Source organism: Crinia signifera, chromosome 5 (assembly GCF_055691185.1).
Source record: "Crinia signifera chromosome 5, ASM5569118v1, whole genome shotgun sequence".
Taxonomy (NCBI): Eukaryota; Metazoa; Chordata; class Amphibia; order Anura; family Myobatrachidae; genus Crinia; species Crinia signifera.
Window position 1 is genome coordinate 48459175 of NC_139221.1, and position 21599 is coordinate 48480773.

At 45.1% G+C, this 21599-nt stretch overlaps 1 protein-coding gene across 7 annotated transcripts in view; it reads right to left on the reverse strand.

The window, feature by feature from the left end:
• ASPH (aspartate beta-hydroxylase) overlaps window positions 1–21599 on the reverse strand; it is a 190117-nt gene that overhangs the window by 50123 nt on the left and 118395 nt on the right. For all 7 annotated transcript variants that reach the window (XM_083187160.1, XM_083187155.1, XM_083187159.1 and 4 more), the window contains 3 exons: window positions 16622–16657; window positions 10852–10937; window positions 6444–6530 (listed from right to left, as the gene is read on the reverse strand). In XM_083187160.1, coding sequence (XP_083043286.1) covers window positions 6444–6530; window positions 10852–10937; window positions 16622–16657 — 209 coding nt within the window. The remainder of the gene's footprint in view (window positions 1–6443; window positions 6531–10851; window positions 10938–16621; window positions 16658–21599) is intronic.

The following is a 21599-nucleotide window of genomic DNA, read 5'->3' on the forward strand; positions in this document are numbered from 1 at the left end:
CTGCAAGGTTGGTAAATATGGGTCTTCTTGTAGCCCAATGGCATGATGGCCATGCAGCGAGTCTCCACAATGAGTGGACCCCAGTGTAACTCACTCCTTAGATCTCCAGGACATTACTTGTCAGAAGACAGACACACATATGTACAGTACTGTGCAAAAGTTGTAGGCGGGCATGGAATACATGCTGCAAAGCATCAGTTATTCTAGGTACACTTGGACAAAGTTATTGTAGGAACTTGGCAGGGAGTTTTTTTCCAACATCTTTTGTTCAGATCCTTCTGCCTCTAAATGTATTTCCAGACAGATTCAATAAGATCAGGGCTCTGTGGTAGCCATATCATCACTTCCAGGACTCCTTGTACGTCTTTACTTTGAAGATATTTCTTAATGACATTGGCTGTATGGTATGTTTGGGGTCATTGTCCTGCTGCAGAATAAATTTGGAGCCAATTAGATGCCTCCTTGATGGTACTGCATGACAGAAACAAAACCTGCATTGAGTACACCATTAATCTTCACCAAATTCCCAACTCCATTTGTTGAAAGGCAGCCCCAAACATGCAAGTAACCACCACCTGGCTTGCAGACACTCATTACTGGGTACTTGTGTAGTTTCACGGCGCCCGGTATATCGGATGTGATATCGGCCGATATATCGGATGCGATCCGAAGCGATTTTTGACCTGTTCATAACCCCACTATCCACTACACATGGAGTTGATTTTATATAGTGTGGCAAGCGCAGCGAGCCACCGTGCCCGAAGCACTATATACAATCAACTCCATGCATAGTAGGGTTATGAACAGGTCAAACATAGCTTCGGATAGCATCGATATATCGACCGATATCGCATCCGATATATCGGCCGATATCGCATCCGATATATCGGGCACCGTGAAACTACACAAGTACCCATTACTGTACTGCTCTCCAACCCTTCAGCAAACAAACTGCCTTCTGTTACAGCCAAATATTTCAATATTTTTGACTCATCGGTCCAGAGCACCTTTCCTTTTTCTGCACCACAGTTCCTTTGTTTTCATGCATAGTTGAGTTGCTTGGCCTTGGTTCCACATTGAACGTACGGCAATTCTTCCACAAAGATAACTTCTAGGCAGACTTCTTCGAACAGTACATGGGTGTACATGAGCCCCACTGGTTTCTGCCAGTTCTGAGCTGATGGCACTGCTGGACATCTTGATATGGGATGCAGTTAAAATCCCGGCGGTCGGGATCCCGGCGTTCAGAATCCCGACCGCCGAAATCCCGACACATTCTCCCTCCGTGGGTGTCCACGACACCCCTGGAGGGAGAATAAATTAGTGCCCGCTGTGTGGCGAGCGCAGCGAGCCTGCAAGGGGGGGCGATCCACGTCCCCCCCTTGTCGGCATTTCGGCTGTCGGGATTCCGGCGTCGGGATTCTGAACGCCGGGATTCAGAACTGAATCCCTTGATATTTCCAAAGCAAGTAAGCATGATGTGTCTTTCATCTAATGCAGAACTTTTCCTTGGCTGACCACTACATCTACAGTCCACAAAGTTGCCCATTACTTTATACTTCTTTAAAAGAGCTTGAACAGCACATCTTGAAACACCAGCCTGCTTTGAAAGCTTTGCTGATGCAGTATAAGTACCCCGTGTCTTGTTGCTGTCCTCATGAAACTGTCCACCACAACCTGACCTTTATAGCAGAGTTTGGCTGTTCCTAACCCAATTTTAAGCATCCTACACAGCTGTTTCTGTTTCAGTTAATGACTGTGTTTCAACCTACAAATGAAAATGAGGATCATTATCACCTGTTTAGCATGATTGGTTAATCATACACCTGGCTATAATCCTACAAAATCTCTGACTTTGTGTACCTAGAAGAATTGATGTTTTGAAGACAAATGGTGGTCACACCAAATATTGGGCCTAATTTAGACCTGATCTGCACAATTGTGGAGGACTTAGAGTAGATAGCCACCGCCCAGACACTGTAAAAAAAAGGCCCTTTGCAAATCTGCGAGTGACTTGCTAATGTATCACATTCCATCTACAAATCCATATGTAACTCGCACACTGTCTAATGATTTTTCCAGTCTGCGCAAGTGTACGTAACCCTGACCCTTCCACAACTCTGAGTCAGAGACAGGCCAGCGCTGACATTACACACCCTTCTTTAAAAAATCTGGGCACGCTTTTGTTTATATGCTGTTTGGCCTGGATCCTTACACATGCACAGTTGTTCAATAATCGATAGGATTGCAAATTCGCACAAACAGCAATCGAATTTTCGCTCCTGGTGCCCTCCCTAATAAACCTAGGCTGGTTCGTACATGCATATATTCTAATTCTGCCACTCCCCTTCAACAAATTCTGCACTGGCTCTCATTCCCCTACAGAATCCTCTTCAAACACCTCACACTCACATACAGGGCCATCTCTAATTCCATTGCATCATATATCTTTAACCTCATCTCCATTCATACACCCTCCCGCCCTCTACAGTCGGCTGACGACTGTCGTCTCTCCTCCACCCTGATCACTGCTTCCCATGCTAGAGTACAGGACTTTGCCCGTGCTGCACCCCATCAGTGGAACGCACTCCCTCGCTCCATTAGACTCTCCCCGACCTTGCAAAGCTTCAAACGGGCAGTGAAAACTCACCTATTCATCAAAGCGTACCCTTCCACTGCATAAACTAGCTGGTTCTCCGACCCCTTGCCTGTTTACATCCTGCTATCTAACCACCACCCACTCGCTTGCACCTCTTGTAATCTGTCTGTCTCCCCTTCCTACTAGATTGTAAGCTCCTCCGAGTAGGGCCCTCTTCCCTCCTGTTGTCAAAGCCCACTTCTCTTCACATTTCACTCACAGCTCTCCTATACTGCAACACTCAGTGACCATCTTCGTCCGCATACTCATCTCTATCATTGGCCTCAAGCCTCTAGTTGTATGTTGATTGAGTCCTCACTACTTACATTTAAGCTGTAATGTGTATTGATCTGTGGCGCTATTTATTTGTACTGTATTTTTGTTATGTATTCAATGTTATGCCAAGCTTTGTCTCCCTGTATTGTTCCTTTGTACGGCGCTGCGAAACACTTGTGGCGCCTTATAAATAAAATTATAATAATAATAATAATGGGTGGTAACGCTGGAGTCATGTAAATAAAACACAGGAGCGTAAACTAATATCAACGTTTCAGAACTCCTTTATTGGTTCTTTTGCCCTGAAATACAGGGGAACCCCAGTCTTTTTGTCCCTCGTATTTTGGTTTCTTAAATATGGGGGGATCTCCACTATCCCTTCCCCCCTGTATTAGGGGAACCAGGCCCGGCTCAAAGAGCCCGGGGCTGGTTATGCTCGGGGGAACCCAATCTGTTTTTTTTTTTAATTTGAACTTGAACACACTTTTTTTGACAGAACCATGCACAGATCTCACTGATCTGTTCATGATTCTGTCAAACTCACCAGGCTGGACCTGGTCTATTTATTTTGCGATTTTTGGTCATGACAGGTCAAAACATTACTACATGTGCGATTTTTTTCGAAAACGTGCGATTTCGGTCAGTCGCACATTTCCAAAAATCTAATATTACTGTATTTCGCCCCTGAAGTGTCACAGGTTAGTGCAGTCCGTACATGTACAATATAAGCCCTTTTTCTCTTACTAATATTTTTTTTTTCACAAATGTTTTCTTTTTCCCTTGTTTGCAGGAAAGTATTTCCTCCGTATGCTAAATCTCCATCTGCCGCTTTATCCTTCTAATTTCCTTTGCACATAAGTTCTTTACCACCCATGTCTTTCTCTTCACTCCTATTAAATGGCTCTGCTAAATCAATAGAGATGATCCCTGAGCTCTTATTAACAGCTTGCATGCTGTTATGTGCCGGGGAGCAGGTGACGGTGGTGTATTTATTGCAGAAGCGTAACCCTCCTCCCCATCAAAGAGATCTGTGTCTAGAGCCCTCAATTCAATTGTTATGCTGAACTGCAACAGAGGAGAAAGGGCAAACAAAAAGCTGGATAAAGATTGCTTTTGGCCATTTAGAAGTTCATATTGGGGACAAAGATAATTCCACATCCATCTGAAATCTGCAATGCAGCTCCACTGATATTCACATAAATGTCCACATTAGTCATTTCAGTAATGAATGGGAAGATAATACGTTCTAGGACCATTTCATTTTCTAGAGTTGGGGGTACCTTAATAGTTATCTCTGGTGTATAAAGATCAGTCAGGCAGACATTCGGGTGAAAGGTCTCCATTGTGCAGTGACCGGAATCATCGGAGAACACTTCTAGAATAGATCCTACAGTAGTGTTCATTCTAGCACCCGCTGTCTTTGAAAACCCATGTAGTTCCTCCTCACTGCCTGGGGTGTCGCTGTCTGCTGTGGTGTTTCTAGCACAGGTCTGGTTTGCATATCAGTGCTGATATACAAACCACACTGTGCTAGAAGCACTAAAGAAGACAGCGACAGCCCAGGCAGGGAAGAGGAACTGCATGGGTTTTCAAATATGGCGGGTGCTAGAATGAACACTACTACAGTATGTTGTCTGGCAAATGACACACAGTGGAGAGGGTTTTATTTTGCGCTAGATGTATATTGAATTAAAAGCAGAATTAACTCTGTATCAGAGGCTTGTGCTTCAGATTCTGACTCAGGCGCACACAGATACACAAGTGTCACAGATCACATATGTAACAGTGCAGTCGAGTGAAGCAGTTTTGTTGCAACCAATTGTAACTAAAGCTGGGTACACGCTACACATTTCCATGAAGAATAAGAAAGATAGCAATATCGTTAACGATATCATCATGCATATCATTCAGTGTGTATCCACTATATCGTTAACTATGCAAGCTCCCATGGATCGGTAATGATAACCCCAAATGTCTGAACATGCAGTTAAATCTGACAACATCATCAGTGACCTCATGTTCGGTGGGGCTCCGGGTGACGTCATTAAACTATATCGTTCAGCGTTTCACCCGCAGATTGTTTGTTTCACAGCACTGCCGATGTTGTTAACAAAACCAGTTTGACTTTGCAGTGTAAATGATTGCCGCTTTAAAAAATAACCTGGAGATTTCTTACCAAACCTCTCACTTTCTGATTCTCTCATCCTATTATATTTTACCCATTATGTTTTATTTATTTTTTTAAAGTGAAACTAGAAACTCCCAGTGAACATGTGACCTGGCAATGCTGGTTCACACATGCGCTGGCCTGGCAAGGGGCGACATTAGCCAGTATCACTGTATAAATGGTCACTGAGCAACCATATTGCCTATGTTTTTAGTGTGTACAGGGCAATAAATCATTAGTAGAGTTCTCCCGCACCAGCCCTGTACGGGTCGCTGTTGCTGATGACACTACAATATGGTCGCTGAGCTATATAAAGCCAAAATCGCTTTGCGACCAAATCGCACCGTGTGTGCACACCTTTAGATGATTGAGGATTGGACAGTACTAGATTTCCTGTTAAAATAGCAAAGTGTGAAACCAATCTGTGCTTGGAGTAATGTTTCAGTTTCAGAATCGTATAAATCAGAGTAGTTCAATCATTGTCACGTTACACAGTGACAATACCTCTAATATCTTCAAAAGTATTTTTATTCCAAACAATGGGGCAAATTCAGCATGGACCTCTAATGTGAGGTTTGTAGTGGACTGCGAAGCGTAAGCCGCAGCCCAGACACAGAGAGTAACCGCCCTGTGCAAAACTGCAAAAGAATTGCGAATGGATCGCTAATCGCAATTTTTTCCAAACCCAATACCCAAGTCATCAACAGGATTTTACCGTCTGTGCAATTGTGAGTAGGCCTGAGGCTTCCACTAATCTGCGACTGAGACAGGGTGAAAGTGGTCATCGCTGATGCCACAGACACACCTCAAAAAACCCTAGCCACGCCTGCGTTTTATCCAACACACCCAGAAAAACGGCAGGGTTCCACCCCTAAATGCCGGCTTCCTGTCAGTCAAACTGTGAGATTACGATCCAAACACATTTTCTGTGGCTAATTCCCCTAGCACATGTGCGATGCCATCGGAATGCATGCGCAGTCATTCAATTAATACTCAATTAGTAAATTCTCAAATTAGCGATCCATGCCGAATTAGCCCCACAGTCAGAAAAGGTCCAAACAAAGAGAAATCTTAAAAGTGTTTTGTTTTTTTTGTTAGTTTTTTTTGGCGGGAAACTAAAGCTGTAGTATAAATGATTTATCAAACCCCACAGAATTCATCAGTCTGCAGCATTCGAATATATATAGCGGACACATCTCTGAATCAGACCCAATATTCTGGATCAATAATCTTCCACAATACTTACCCAAACAATACCGCGCACCGCTAACTGGAGCATATGGCTGATACTTACATGCCTGGAAAAAAATAGTTATCCAAATAAAAATTCTCAAAAACCTCTTTGTTAGTAAAACAACCTACCTGAGCTTTGCCGTATCTGGCTCTTGGGCTCTGAGGATATTTAGTCACCAGACCTTCAAATACCTTCAATGCCTCGTCCACTTTACCCTGTGAGTCACAAACAAGGTAATTATTACTGCCAACGTTCAATTTATAACATACCACAGAGAAACAAATCAAGTTGTTCCGCTAGCAAAGTACAATAATAAACTAACACTGTGACATAAATGAGAGGAGAGAGGCGAGGGAACCATGTTCGGAATAAAGATGACTGAAATGACAGCCTCACAGGTGGACATTTGTGATAAACCTCCATGCATTATACACACGCTCGACTGGATCTGCTAAATGCGGAGCTTGACGTCAAATTCCCTTTGAATTTTCCATGTGACTAGAACTGGGTTAGCGGAGTGACCTTGAATAGCCAGCATCCAGGTTGTCACTGCATAAACCCACACATGAGGAAAAAAATATAAATATGATTTAAGCATACTATAAATATAGAAATGATGCTTTGGAAAGTGTTTGTGTTAAACACTGCACCATATTTATTAGTATGTGGCAGTATAACACATATAAACCTGATTTTGGTGACTCTTTGTGCTTAGCCCTCCCCCTTTCGGCGGTGTGAGTGTGTATCAAGTGAGCAACATGGCGGCGTGGTACTTGCAACAAGGTAAACCCAATCACTGCTATACAATATTGCAATTGTGAAGCATGGGAGTGGCTATTCAGTTGCGGCCCAAACCCCCATCTAACTCGCAAAGACCTCTGGAAGAGTCCATCGTTCTGGGTGTTTGATGAGTGACCCAAGATTCAGGAGCTTCCATACCTAGCTATTATATCATCTATATATAGGTCTGTTGGCAGCGAGTGAAACTACATCTCTTTCCCTCTCACGCATGCACAAACACAGAGGCAATCACAAGGTAGAATACTAGCTTTTGAAACATTTGCTTAGAGTGGGCTTACTATATACTGCCAGTTAGTTATTATTCTATTAAATTGTCTATCATCAAATGAGAGCATATAATTAAAAAAAAAAACATTATTGTTGTGCCTTAGGGGTGCCTTCACCCCTAAATCCATCCCTGTATGTACCAATGTACATATACAACACAGTGATTATCATTGCCATCTCACAGTATTGAGGTCATGGGTTTGATTACAGGGCCCTATCTGTGTGCAGTTTGTATGTGCACCTGAGTTTGCTTGGTTCCCTCCAAGTGGCATGCATTCCTTACACAACCAACATGCATGCTTGTAGATTACTTGGCTTCCACAAAAAAAAACAATGAACCCTGAGGCAGGACATTATATAAAAGACGTAAAGTGCTGTGGAATATTGGTGCACTATACAAATAACTACTAATAAAGAATACTAGGTAATGTGCATGGTTTGTACCATTTTAGGCTGGGGCCACACACAGTAGCCAAGCGTTTCCCGTTCACTGGGACCCACTTGGCTGGAAGGAGCCTGCACAATGCCTCCTATGCGGCCGCCCCCACATATGAGGCGAAGCCACAGCCCCCTGGTCCAACCGCAGCAGGGCGAACACGTACATTAGAATGTATCTGGCTGCACTATGTTTTCCCTTGAAACTGCAGGATCCAACCACAATGCTGTGTTTGACCCCACACAGCCTCCTTCCAGCCAATCAGGTCCCGCTAATCAAACTGCAGAGAAATGTTATGCTGGAGAAGGCTAAAGGTGATTATATGGATGAATCTGCCCACAATTCCTGATGCAATGCTTACCTTAGGTGAATCATTCTTTGATCTATACAGGCAGAGCACAGCTACCTGGGCTGTAGACATGCAGTAGGGGGGAAACTGATTTATCACTTGTATATTGGAGTGAACATTGCAGAAATGGGAAATGCAAGAACTATGACAAGATAACGTGCGCACTGTTCTGTTATTAAGCAGCACAGCTGTTGCTGGAAAAATGACACATCCAGCAGATACACAGCAGTCAGAATCAGCCTGGAGCAAAGGACGGCACGAAGGGAAAAGTAATGCGGTTTTATTTCCATTTATATCTGCTGGTTATGACTCGGAGATACGGAAAATGGGATTAGACAGTGTGTGATGTAAAGTGATCACTTAATCCACAGCCACAGTAGAGGCAGGAGGAGATATTGCCTGTGTTTACCTCAATGCATGTATTACAGTGGTACCCAGCACTAAATCCTGCACCTCTGTATATTAAAACTGTGCCAGTGCAACCAACACTTCAAGCAGCTGCAGAAGAACACTGAAACGTGCGACTGTCACCTAGAGTGGATGGAGCAGACTGAGTTATTTGTGGCAGTCATTCAACACAGTGCTGGGTACATACCAGAGCATACAGGAAGCAATTACCTGCTCGAGCCGCCCCATATGAGCATATCGGACAGATAATTGCAGCACGTATGCAGGTGATCGATCCGGTAATATCGATTGGACATGCCAGATCGCTCAGCATAGGATATATACGATACTTTGATACATGTTGGGTGTTGCCTCATTGGGCAGTGAATGCCTTGCCGTGGCCGACTGATGGACATGGGGGCGGAGCACCAATATCACAGCCAATACAGCGTGAGAGATCCCACAGTATGCCTCGGATATCTGCAGGGTCAGACAAAATGCCTGTCACTCTGATACACTTGCCATGACTATCTTACCCCAATGCATAAGCATCACAGCAGACACATCTGTATGTGACATGATCAGATGGAGCAGCAAATTCTAGTCACAATGCCCTATTTGTATACAGTACAATATAACCCTCTCTTCAAAGGGCCTAAACCTAAGAGACAGGCTAACCCTAACCTCCACTAATCCCCACAGGCTAACCCCTAACCTCCCTTAGTGCCTAAACCTACTGTACCCAACCCCCTTGCCCAGACTAACCCTAACCTGCCCAACATACCTACGTTTTGCATCCCAGCAGTTGGTATCCCAGCGCTGGCATCCTCATTGATGTTGGGATTCCATGTGGTAGTCGCATTCTGGCCTCAGTATTGTGAACGCTGAATCCCCACCGCTCGTATACTGAATCAACTTATGCAGTGAGTGTGGCATAATGGTTAGATGTTCCTGACGGCACAGGGTCTTGGGGTTGGTTCCTACCAGGAGCCTATATACTATTCTCCTGTGTTTGTATTGGTTTCCTACTACATTCCAAAGGAACATACAGTATACTAAGGCAAATTTCACAAAATGAAAAGTAGTGTGAATAGTCTAGACTAAGGCATGATAAAATATTCCCTGCAAAGAGCTGTGTTATATGTTCTGCAAACCGTTTCCAATTATCAGTTCTGGCTAGCCAGCATTACCAATCATTAACCCTGGCTAGCCAGCACTACCAATCATCAGTCCTGGTTAGCCAGCACTACCAGTCATCACCCTGGCTAGCCAGCACTACCAATCGTCAGCCCTGGCTAGCTAGCACTACCAATCATCAGCCCTAGCTAGCCAGCACTACCAATCATCAGCCCTGGATAGCCAGCACTACCAATTGTCAGCCCTGGCTAGCCAGCACTAGCAATCATTAGCCCTGGCTAGCCTGCACTACCAATCATCAGCCCTGGCTGGCCAGCACTACCAATCATCAGCTCTGGCTAGCTAGCACTATTAATCATCAGCCCTGGCTAGCCAGCACTACCAGTCATCAGCCCTGGCTAGCCAGCACTACCAATCATCAGTCCTGGCTAGCTAGCACTACCAATCATCAGCCCTGGAAATCGTCAGCCCTGGCTAGCTAGCACTACCAATCATCAGCCCTGGCTAGCCAGCACTACCAATCATCATCCGTGGCTAGCCAGCACTACCAATCATCAGCCCTAGTTAGCCAGCACTGCCAATCATCAGCCCTGGATAGCCAGCACTACCAATCATCAGCCCTGGCTAGCCAGCACTACCAATCATTAGCCCTGGCTAGCCTGCACTACCAATCATCAGCCCTGGCTTGCCAGCACTACCAATCATCAGCCCTGGCTAGCTAACAGTACCAATCATCAGCCCTGGCTAGCTAGCACTACTAATCATCAGCCCTGGCTAGCTAGCACTACCAATCATCAGCCCTGGCTAGCCAGCACTACCAATCATCAGCCCTGGCTAGCTAGCACTACTAATCATCAGCCCTGGCTAGCCAGCACTACCAATCATCAGCCCTGGCTAGCTAGCACTACCAATCATCAGCCCTGGCTAGCTAGCACTACCAATCATCAGCCCTGGCTAGCTAGCACTACCAATCATCAGCCCTGGGTAGCTAGCACTACCAATCATCAGCCCTGGCTAGCTAGCACTACCAATCATCAGCCCTGGCTAGCCAGCACTACCAATCATCAGCCCTGGCTAGCTAGCACTACCAATCATCAGCCCTGGCTAGCTAGCACTACTAATCATCGGGAATGTATCTAATCAACTTAAACAAAGTTACCTTTTTCCGTAGTTTTTCAGCCGCATCAAGTTCACTTTTTATTGTCTTATCAAACTTGTTTAACAGCTTGGGTTTCTTTTTTTTGTCTAGAAGAGAAGATACAACCAACAGTAAGTTTTTTTTCATGAATGACAAATTATCACATCTCTGCATGTAATTGATGGGAAGCACACATTCTGTACGTAAAGATAAAGATTTGATAGATTTAACTGGATACGTATATTTTGGAAGTATTGTGTGTTCTGTATACACCATAGAGTATTCTGTTTGGGATGCGGTCAGGATGCCGGTGTTCAGTATACTAACCCTGGCATCCTGACTAACGCTTGGAGACCGATGCCAGAATTCTGACATTAATTGTGATGCCAGCTCTGGAATCCTGAGGAGGACCATACATATATATAGATAGCTGTAAAGGTACACACACACTGAGAGTTTTTTGCCCGTCTTAGCGATTTTCCCATGGATAGACTACTTTCCATAGCACCCACAAAGAAAAAAGAAGGGCGCTATGGAAAGCAATTGGCTTCGTCATTGGTAATACCAGCAGATGAGCGGCCAGGCTAGCGATGATGTGGGAGTGCGCATCAGCGCTCATCGCTGCCCTGTTCACACTGGGTGGCTATTGAGCTGAAAGTAGCTCAAACGAGTAATCTGACGTAAGGGTCAGACATATAGGGCGGTATTCAATGAGAATACCTGCGAGGTGCAGCGAATCCTTTTTAGGATTCGCTGCACATTCGCCACGTTCCAGAGCCGGCGGGCTCCAGTATTCAACGTGTCAGGGGCTCGCTGCCCCTGACTGGCGAATATGAGCTCCTGCGGCGATTGCCGCAGGGAGCCTGAGGACGGTGCCAGGCAGAGAGATGGTAGTCTCTCTGCCTAGCCCAGAACGTTTGTGGGGGTTAGGTGGGCTCCCCGGGTGCCAGGCAGCACAGGCTGCCCCCCGGGGGTGCCAGCAGGGGAGCGTATATTCACTACACACGATCGTAACGATCGGGTGCAGTGAATATATGAATATGTAATGAGCGGCTCGGCTCCGGCGCCCCCTGCTGGCTGCTGTGTAAAAAAATTAAAATTAAATATATATTCATGTGCTTACAGCACATGAATAAAAATAGCATGCCCCTCCTCAGAATAAAATTCCTGATTTTTTGACACCAAATGTAAAAAACAAAACACTTTATTCTAAAAGTTCACCTTCCACTTCTCCATAAAAACATAGCGATTGCTACTCGGTGAATCATGGCGAAAAAAACCTTGAAATGTATTCGCCATGTGGTCATTGAATAGGGTGATTCAGTGTTTTAGTCAGAAATTCGCCAAACAGCACAAATTCGCCATAAAAACATGGCGAATCAGGCTCATTGAATACGCCCCATAGTCTTTATATGAAAAGGTGACATGGAATGCTTTTTATCAATGCATTTCTAGACAAGGGAGATCACTTTTCAGATTTCTTAGGACAATAGGTTTTTGCATTTAATAGAGCAATGCACTATTGTGTATATTTATGTATGGTTTTACAGATATCGACATTTTGGATTTTAGAGGAGTCCTGCTAGGAGTTGAAAACAATTGGGCACATCTCTGTTATTTCTGCCACTCCCAGAAAACGGGTGACACCCACTAGCGCCGGCTTCCTGTCAATCAGCTTGCATACTGCCAGCGATTAAACAAAAACGCCTGATTTTACTGCATAATTCGCAGCCGTACACTCAGGTCAGAATAACCCTCTATGTGCGGGAGTGAAGAGAGACAAGCTAAAATTAGGAGTTATGATCTTACAGGAATGTCCCCAATCAAGAGTTACCATTTCGGCATGTCTGACACTCTGTAGCTGCTGGCTATGTCCCCGGTACCTCTCTCTCTCCTGTGAATATATACTGAGCATATGCGCACAGCATCTATACACCGCTGCTCTGCTAAGCACCAAGTGATAGGAGGGTTCCCAACTAGTCCCCTGCAGGACACTGCACACCCATGGGTGAGACAGAGCTAGTAGAATGGGACTGTCCCACTAAAATTAGGACAATTGGGAGGTATTTTATCACACTGTAAGTAGATATTTAATGTCATTGACATATTGGTGCCAGCAATGTGGTTCCAACATATGAGCTGCTGACATGATTGTTGGTAGGGCATCTGCATGCTCCCGTAAACTACCCATGTGCACATGTCCTCAGAAGACCCCAGCACTTCCATGTGACTTCTGTAGTATGCATGAGCAGGACTCCATTGGCACCATTGGTTTCTAATGATATCTATGCCAAAGGCAGGGCCGGATTAAGGCTGGTGGGGGCATCAGGCAACAAATATATGGGGGCCCCCACCAGTAAAAATGTTTGTTGACATTTTTAAAAAATGTTTTTTGTTTTTTTAATTTTTGCAAACATCTGTTGGGAACATCGGGGGGGGGGGGGGGTCTTGGGGGAAGGTTCATTTACACATTCTATACATTGTGAGTAGTGTTCTGTCTGTCCCTGGGGCCCCCACAGACTGCTTTTTAAGAGACTGCTCCGATTTATAAAGCATTCTGTGGGGGCCTCTTATGTGTGGGGGCCCCGGGACAACCGCCCCTGTCTCCCCTTGGCTAATCCGGCCTGGCCAAAGGTGTACAGAAACCTGGCATTACGCCTAATTCCCAGTGATATCTGTGGTGCAGAGGGAGAGGTAAGGTGCCAGTTTTGGCCCCCAGGTGCCAGTGCGCACTTCGCACCCTGCACTCAGTATAGATCCACCCATGCTGAGAACCACTCAAAGTGGTGAATGTCCCTTTGTGTATCCAACACAATACACATGAAAAACAAAATCTAGACAAAGAGAACTTTTCCTGCGCTTTACTAGAACATACGTAACTGCACAACAATAAAACGGTATCAGGTGCTAAATACCTAGCAGCCTATATCAGAGCACAGAACCATATATAGATTATAGCACAGCAAACAGGAAAGCTCCCAGGCAGCACAAAAGAAAGGAAATCACTGATTACCGGTTTCTTTTGTAATGTGGAATTTCTTAATTACTATTTAGTCTAATTAAGACAATTGAAGAGAATTGCTGAAGAATAAAGCAAAGCTCTTTTTTCATGTCACTTAATATTTGGGCCAATTAGAATATGTGAGCAAAAGCTAATCATTTAAAGTAATTAAATATTGATTTTTTTTCCTTCAACAGGGGATTAAACATGCGCATGCTAATTTCTTGATTACTAGTAATTCCACACTTTACCTAGAATTATGTAAATACCCCATTACCAATGTGAAATGAAGTATTTAGTAAATGAAGGCTGCGATGATAAGCCCCTTCTTACGCACGGTGCATTGCAGGGGAAGTAACGGAGAGTGGGTCACAATTTATTCATGGACAGGTAATAAGACAAACAATAAAAGGGGCAGCAGGGGGAGGTGGGTTACAAAGCAGCTAAAAAGTCCCTTGCTGGAAATAAAATACAATTAATGTGTACACAGAACAGGAGCACAGCCTCCCAGATTTCTGATTTAATTTGTCCATACGGTATATGACTGGTTACATGAAAGTAGCTCTATACACCTCCATTCAGCTAATAGTTTACAATGTAAACCAAGTGGTCAAATTATTATAACCAGTGCAGGGGCTGCAGCACAGTGCAAATTCAAATAGGAGGAGCAGCACCAACTGCCATTCCAAACGAACTCACTATAGCCCCGTACACACTGGGGAGATATATTGCTCAGTTTCTCCTTTTCATCAGCGACCAGAGATGGTCGCTGATGAAAGGGAACCTCTGCCGGGGGAGCTACAGAGCTAATCAGCTGGTCGCAGGAGCTGGTTACCAGCGATCATAAGGGGGCTAAAAACGGGAGCGCGCACCCGGCGATTTATCACTGGTGCGCACTCCAATCGCTGGCAATATGGTCACCAGCGACCATATTTCCAGCGATTTCAGCCCCTATCGCCCCCGTGTGTACACAGCTTAAGAGTTGGTGTCAGTTGGTGATTCTCCCCTATTTGAATTTTGAACTGTGCTGCTTGGAGCCGCCACTGATTATGACCATGGGATAGCAGTTTTGCCTTAACATTGCTTGACTCTAGCTGTAGAGAGGTGCCCCGATTCTGGGACAGCTCCCTTGTGAACTGTGTCCTTAGTGGGGACCCAGCTCCAGGCACCGCTGGGATCAAAGGTCCGATCCCAGTGCTGCATTGTGGCAGCAGGGTTGCGACGAGCGGGAATGTCGACAAATGGGGAGTTTTTTGTAATTTGGGCCATTCCTGCTGCCACTCAGAAACAACGCCCGCGGCAGATCACATTTCCCACCATTCGGGAGCCAATTACGGATCCTGAATTGGTGGCCATTAAGAGTTGGCCGCAGCGAGCCAATCAGCACTCGCCACACTGTACTCAGTCCTGCCCCTGGCATCTGACGCCACCGAGAGGTGGAGAAGAGGAGTCAGTTAGTGCGGATGGATCGCTTCAGAAGACGCTGGCATTTTCTAGAAAGACAGTGGAACGTTCCATTTATTATGCAGCTACAGCGGTAGTCACACACTGAATATAGGAAAGCCAAATACTTTAATCAGCAGAAGCTGCTTGTGCACCCTGGTTGTTTTACAAAGAAGATGGTGGAATGGAAAAATGCTTAAAAGAAAAAGGCACCAAACGCTACTCGTGCTGCCAGGGTAACTTACACATCCATGACTGAGGTACAGTACATTATTTGGAATTTCCATCTCATTCCTGCCTGTTAACACAGGAGCTTCTGGGAATTGTCAATGTAACATTAAGGTGTAAGTAATTCACTTCCCCCGAATAGCCAGAAAATATGGGATGACAGCGCTGAGATACTTGCACAAATAACATGACAACCACACAAGCTGACTTGTGACACTAGTGCAGTGGTGTTACTGTATGTGGAAATCCCCTTTACTTAAAAAAAAATAAACTATATATATATATATATTTTATATATATATATATATATATATATATATATATATATATATATATGACAATTATGATTTTATTCAGATGGAGGATGTATGACCAGCCATGTGAACTATGACAATGGTAGCATTTCTAGAACATTGAAGAAAGCAGCTGGATAGTAATTAAATAGTAATAAAATAAAAATACTATTGATATTGTTACCAAATCAGCAATTTTAAAGAAATGAAACATACACATGCTACATGACTTCTTTGATATTAGTTCCCAAGCATGGCTACACGTTACCCGCTGCAGGCATACAATAAGCTAGAGGTGACTGCAGGCACAGTACCATGGATTTGGAGACTACTGTAGTGTATGAAACCGGTTGTGTGATAAATTAATTTTTGGCGCCACCTACTGCACAATCTAAGAACTTCTTTTACAAATCAATATGCATTTGTGATAGTCTAACAATTTTTCATTAGCCATTAAATACATAATAAATCCATGCCCTGTCTGTGACACAACGGGGATTCTTTAGTAAAAGTAGTTAGACTCATTTACTAAGTCCAAAATGTCATAGGAGCTGCTTAGTCCGTGTAAAGTGCAGTAACTCAATCTGCACAAATGTCCCTATATTGAGTCAGAGCACTCTGGGTCACAGAGTAGGTTATGGGTAGATGTGGAGAAAATGAGATGCTGCCCGGTAGAAGGTGATGAGGCGACGGGAGAGTGTCCCCAGCCTAGAACAGAGGAGGCGCACTGCTGCACCCAGTTTTATTATAGAGAACAAGATATCAATTCTACAGTGTGAACATTAACAGAAAGACTGATACATTATTCATGAAGCAGCGTTTCTACCTTTCTCCTTTTTCTCCTGAGACGATGATTCATCTCCTGACAAAACAAAACACATGTACATTGTAAATGTAGCATATGTATCAAAAGTGCATGGATAGATCAGAGTACACAGCAATAAACACAATGGCAGGTATTCAATGCCGGTGCGAGCGGCCGGCGAGGGGGTTAAACTGCGAGGATCACAGAAAACCAGTGATCCTCGCAGTTTAACCCCCGTGCCGGCCACTCGCACTATGCAACGTTCCGGGGGAATCCTCGCAGTCACAGAACGGCGATGATTCCCCTAAACTGCGAGAGCCGAGGCTAGTGCAGCAAACTCGCTGTAATTAGCCTCGGCTCTCGCAGTTTTTGGAGGCACATACGCCAATTCTCCCTCGCTCAAAAAACGGAGCGAGGGGGAATTTGCGAATGAGGGGGGTCAGTTGAATACTGACAGGGTGAGCGGTGACTGCGAGCAATAAGTCCTGCTTGCAGTCACCGCTCGCCCACGGCATTGAATATATGCCAATGTATTCATGGGCATATATTTAATATAGAGCTGGATTAACCCCTTGAGGTTGGGTTTTGCTGGGGCAGGACAAACCTAATAGGGCAGGTTTGTCCTGCTCCAGCAAAACCCACCACCACCTCCGCTCCAGAGTTTGTACGCCTGAGCTTCCCTGCCCCCGCTGACCCAGCCACCAGTCAGTCAGCAGTGATGTAGGCGACAGGCTCGGGGATGTTCGCGGCAGCTCGGGAGGACTTGGGCGCCTGAGCGCTCCCGAGCCCCGCCGAACATACCAGAGCCTGCCGCCGACATCAATGCTCCTGTAAAATGAGTGACGGCTGGCGGCTGGGTCAGGGGTGGGTAGTGTCTAGATCCCCTTCAGTTTTGACAATTTTCCCATCATGCCCTGGGTCCGCGTAAACCTGGAGGGGGAATATAAATCTGTCGCGAGTGAAGCGTGCGAGCGTAGCGATCACGCGAGGGTACAATGCAGCTAAAATAAAACAAAATAACCTACACCTACGTGAATTATAGAAAAAATAAAAAATGTTGTGAGGGCATCTAACAAGTTCCGCCCTCACTGAACATCACATCCTGTAATCAAATCTGAAGGGGATCTAGTCTCTACCGTCAGGGGAGCTCCGGCGTTCGATCGCTGGAGCAAAGGTGATGGGGGGGGGGGGACAGGGGTGTGTCACGGGGGGGTTTTGGGGGTGGTGCGCCAGTGTTGCACACCTGGACACCACTGGCGCGCACCTATTCTATATTAGTGGTTTGGCGGGAAAATTTCTGGGACAACCAAGGGGTTAAAGCTCTGGAGGGCCTGGGGTACTTACGATAGGGGAGCCCTGAGGACTAAACTTAAAGGGGGAGATTCTCTAAACTAAAAATGTGGTAAAAACCCCTCCATCTGGGTTTTTACCACATTTTGGGATGCTCTAAACATCCCCGCTGGGTTACCGCGACGGCCTATGGCCTTCTACTGCGACCCACAGCCCCGCACCGACCCCCCCCCTCACCTGTGTCCGGGCAGCACAGAGCTGTGCTGTAACCTCTCAACCTCCGTTTCTCTAGTGAAAACATGTTCAGCCTGGTTAACCTAGGCTTACCAGTGTTCCACCCTGGTCAGGACCTGGGTAGGATTCCAGTGTAAATGGACCTGGGTTGGCCCCTTTTACACCAACACTGATCTGGGTTTTTGCCTCGGTGTAAAGGGGGTATTATTAACTTTGACTGTGAAACATCTCTTGTAACGTAAAGTATATGTTTTGGCCAAATCAGAAACCGATAATCTCTTTGGACTCTCAGTCTACAGTGTTTACGGAGAATTGTGGGCTAAAACAAAAACACTCCACAGACCAGGACTCCTGGGGAAAAATGCTTGGTCAATCAGAGGAGGATGGCAAGACCGGTCCAAGATGACAGGAAGGCAACAGTAACTCAAATACCTATCCACTATAACAGTGATTGGGCTACTGCAGCAGGAGAGACACCTCCCACCAGTGGCGTAACTAGATACATGCGGGCCCCATAGCAAAAGTTTGTTAGGGCCCCTATTCATCAACTAAGGCTGAAAAAAGTATATAGCACATGATACTTTGACAGGCAAAGTGGGCCCCTCTCAGCTCTGGGCCCCATAGCAGCTGCACCCCCTGCACCTATGGTAGTTACGCCTTTGCCTCCCACCCATCTGAAAACAGGAAACTCAGGCGAAATGCTCCACAGCATCATCAACACTGGTCAGCTGAGGATAGAGTCACCTATTCTGATAATTCCCCATTTCTGTCACAGTATGCAGGTGGTATGTACAAAGTCTGCCATAAACATGGATGTACTGTATGGACCTATTCTGCATTGCGTCAGCAATATTGCCATAATATCACTACTGAAGAGAGTGTCTAAGGCAGGAATGGGGAACCTTCGGTCCTCCAGCTGTTGTTGTCCTGCACATCCCAGCATGCCCTGCTACAGTTTTGCTATTTGGCCGTACTAAAACTGTTGCAGGGCATGCTGGGATGTGTAGTTTAACAACAGCTGGAGGGCCGAAGGTTCCCCACCCCTGGTCTAAGGAATGAGTCAAGCACCTTATCAAATCTGTGCCACAAAAAAATTCAAGCTGTTCTGGGAGCACATAAGGAATCCTGCTCCGGACGAGAAAGATGTACCTAATAAAGTAACTACAATGAAGCCAATAAAAACCTTGGCAATCAAAGTAAGCAAATATTAAACATCATTACACATGGGTAAAACAATAAAACTCATCTTACATACTGTAAATAGCCCAGTTAATGATGTACCCACATTTAGCTACTAAATGCATAAGGAACTGTGGGATAGCAGCCGGAGCACAGATTTTTTATTTTCTTTCAGTACCCAGGCCCGTTACAGTATCAGTGACCCAGCTCGTCTTATATGGTCAGTGATCTCTGCTATGTGAAGGTTTGTCCTAAGCGGCTCCATTTTTTCCCTTTGGCAAAGTTATACTAATTTTTGGGGCTTTTGTTATCATTTTTATAGTCAAAAGAATAATAAAATAAAAAACCACCTCTTACCCAGAAATAACAAGTAACCGTTACATGTTCCAGGAGACAAGCGGATCCCTAGTGTGAGGGTGGTGGCTAATGGCAGTTAATAAGTTATACGATTTTAATTCTCTGCGAACCGTTGTAACACCAAGTTTTTCATCCTCTTTTAAGTGAGCAGCCCACGGCACTGAATTGTAGAAATGAATTACTTAGATGTGACACTGGGATTTGTTGGAGTATAAAATAATAGCATATTGTATTTAAAATGAACAAACTTTGAACAGAGAATATTAAATATTTGCTTTATGTCTCCTGCTGTCTTTCCTAGCTTTTTGAGGTTTTATTTCAGCCCATGGTTTCATTCGATCACAAATATGAATTAATGGGAGAGGCTGAATTATTAGTATTTGGATGGGGGAGTGGGAAACTTATATTAGAGAAATTTGTCAGAGCTCCTCCTGGCGATAGAATCGGCATCCGCCGCCATCTGTTGGAAAGGGCGCTCACTCGCCCTGTTCCGACGGAGCCCCCCGCCGCCCTCTGCAGCTTCCCAGATCCCTGCCAGTCTCCCTGAAGTGGAGACGGGCAGGGAAAGCGCCGTGTTGACGCTCGCGCTCCCCCGTCAGATGAAGCGCCTCTCCTCCGGCTGTCACCAGCTAAGGAAATCTGGCGATTCCCAGCGCTGGGATTGTTAGACATCAATCTTTACAGGATACATAGCAAGTAGAGATAAATGGTTACAGTAGTGAGGTCATGTCGTCATGATTTGTTTAAAATGTTCTGGACTGGACAGAGCCGTATTTATTTGCAGATGGGACCAGAGACACTGCCCGGGCTGTCTAATAGGACTCTATAAATTAGAAGCAGTTCTCATACCTCTGGTAATTGTAGCCCGTTTCTTCCATCCCATGGTCTTTTTTTAATTACATTTCTTTTCTTTTTCACTCTTCCATTCCCATTTCTTATTGCAAAAATAATAAGGTAATTATGATATGTGTTTCATATTACACAGATTTGACTGCATTTTTCTTGGGTATGGATTGTTTGGTCGACAGTCATTAGGTCTACGTACTGCAAGGTCGACATGGGTCTAGGTCGACAGGTCATTAGGTCAACATGGGGTTTTTCACAGTTTTTTTTACCCGACTGTCGACATGGACACAGGATTAAGTGCACCGCGTCCGCTCGCCATGCTTCGGATACGGGGTCTGGCTGCGCTCGGCCCACCATTATATTCTCCCGCCATGCCCTGGTGGAGGGCAGGGCATGAAATACCGCCTGTCGGCACATGTCGGCTCAGAAAACAGTGAAAAACCTCATGTCAACCTTTTGACTGTCGACCTAGACCAGGCAACCTGTGGCTCTCCAGCTGTTGTGAAACTACAAGTCCCAGCATCCTGTGCCACAGGTTTAGCACTCCCTAAAAGCAAAACTGTAGCAATGCATGCTGGGACTTGTAGTTTCACAACAGCTGGAGAGCCACAGGTTGCCTATGCCTGACCTAGACCATGTCGACCTAATGACTGTGTCGACCTTGCAGTATGTCGATCAACCGACCATATCCCCTCTTTCTTTTACTCTGTTTACTTCCACATTTGATATACTGCTGTTTATTTGATTTACTTGCCTACGTGATGTAAACCTTGTATTGTGTGACATGATCTTCAGTTGGAAAATGTCCCTTCTACTTCTTTAAATTTCAATAAAACAGAATTCGCAAAAAAAAAAAAAGGAACATATTACACTATATACATTTCTTCTTTTTGTATACTACTATACCCCACCGAGTAACTGCACTCGAGATTATAGAACGAAAACGTCTGGTCATAAGGAGTATGTTATCCCGTGCAGTCCAGACAGTGAGGTGGGAAAGAGGAGACAAAATCCCAATATAGGGATGTATGGTATTATTGTGCATTTATTATGTAACTAAGTGATTCATCGCGCCCTACGGGCGCTCTTCACA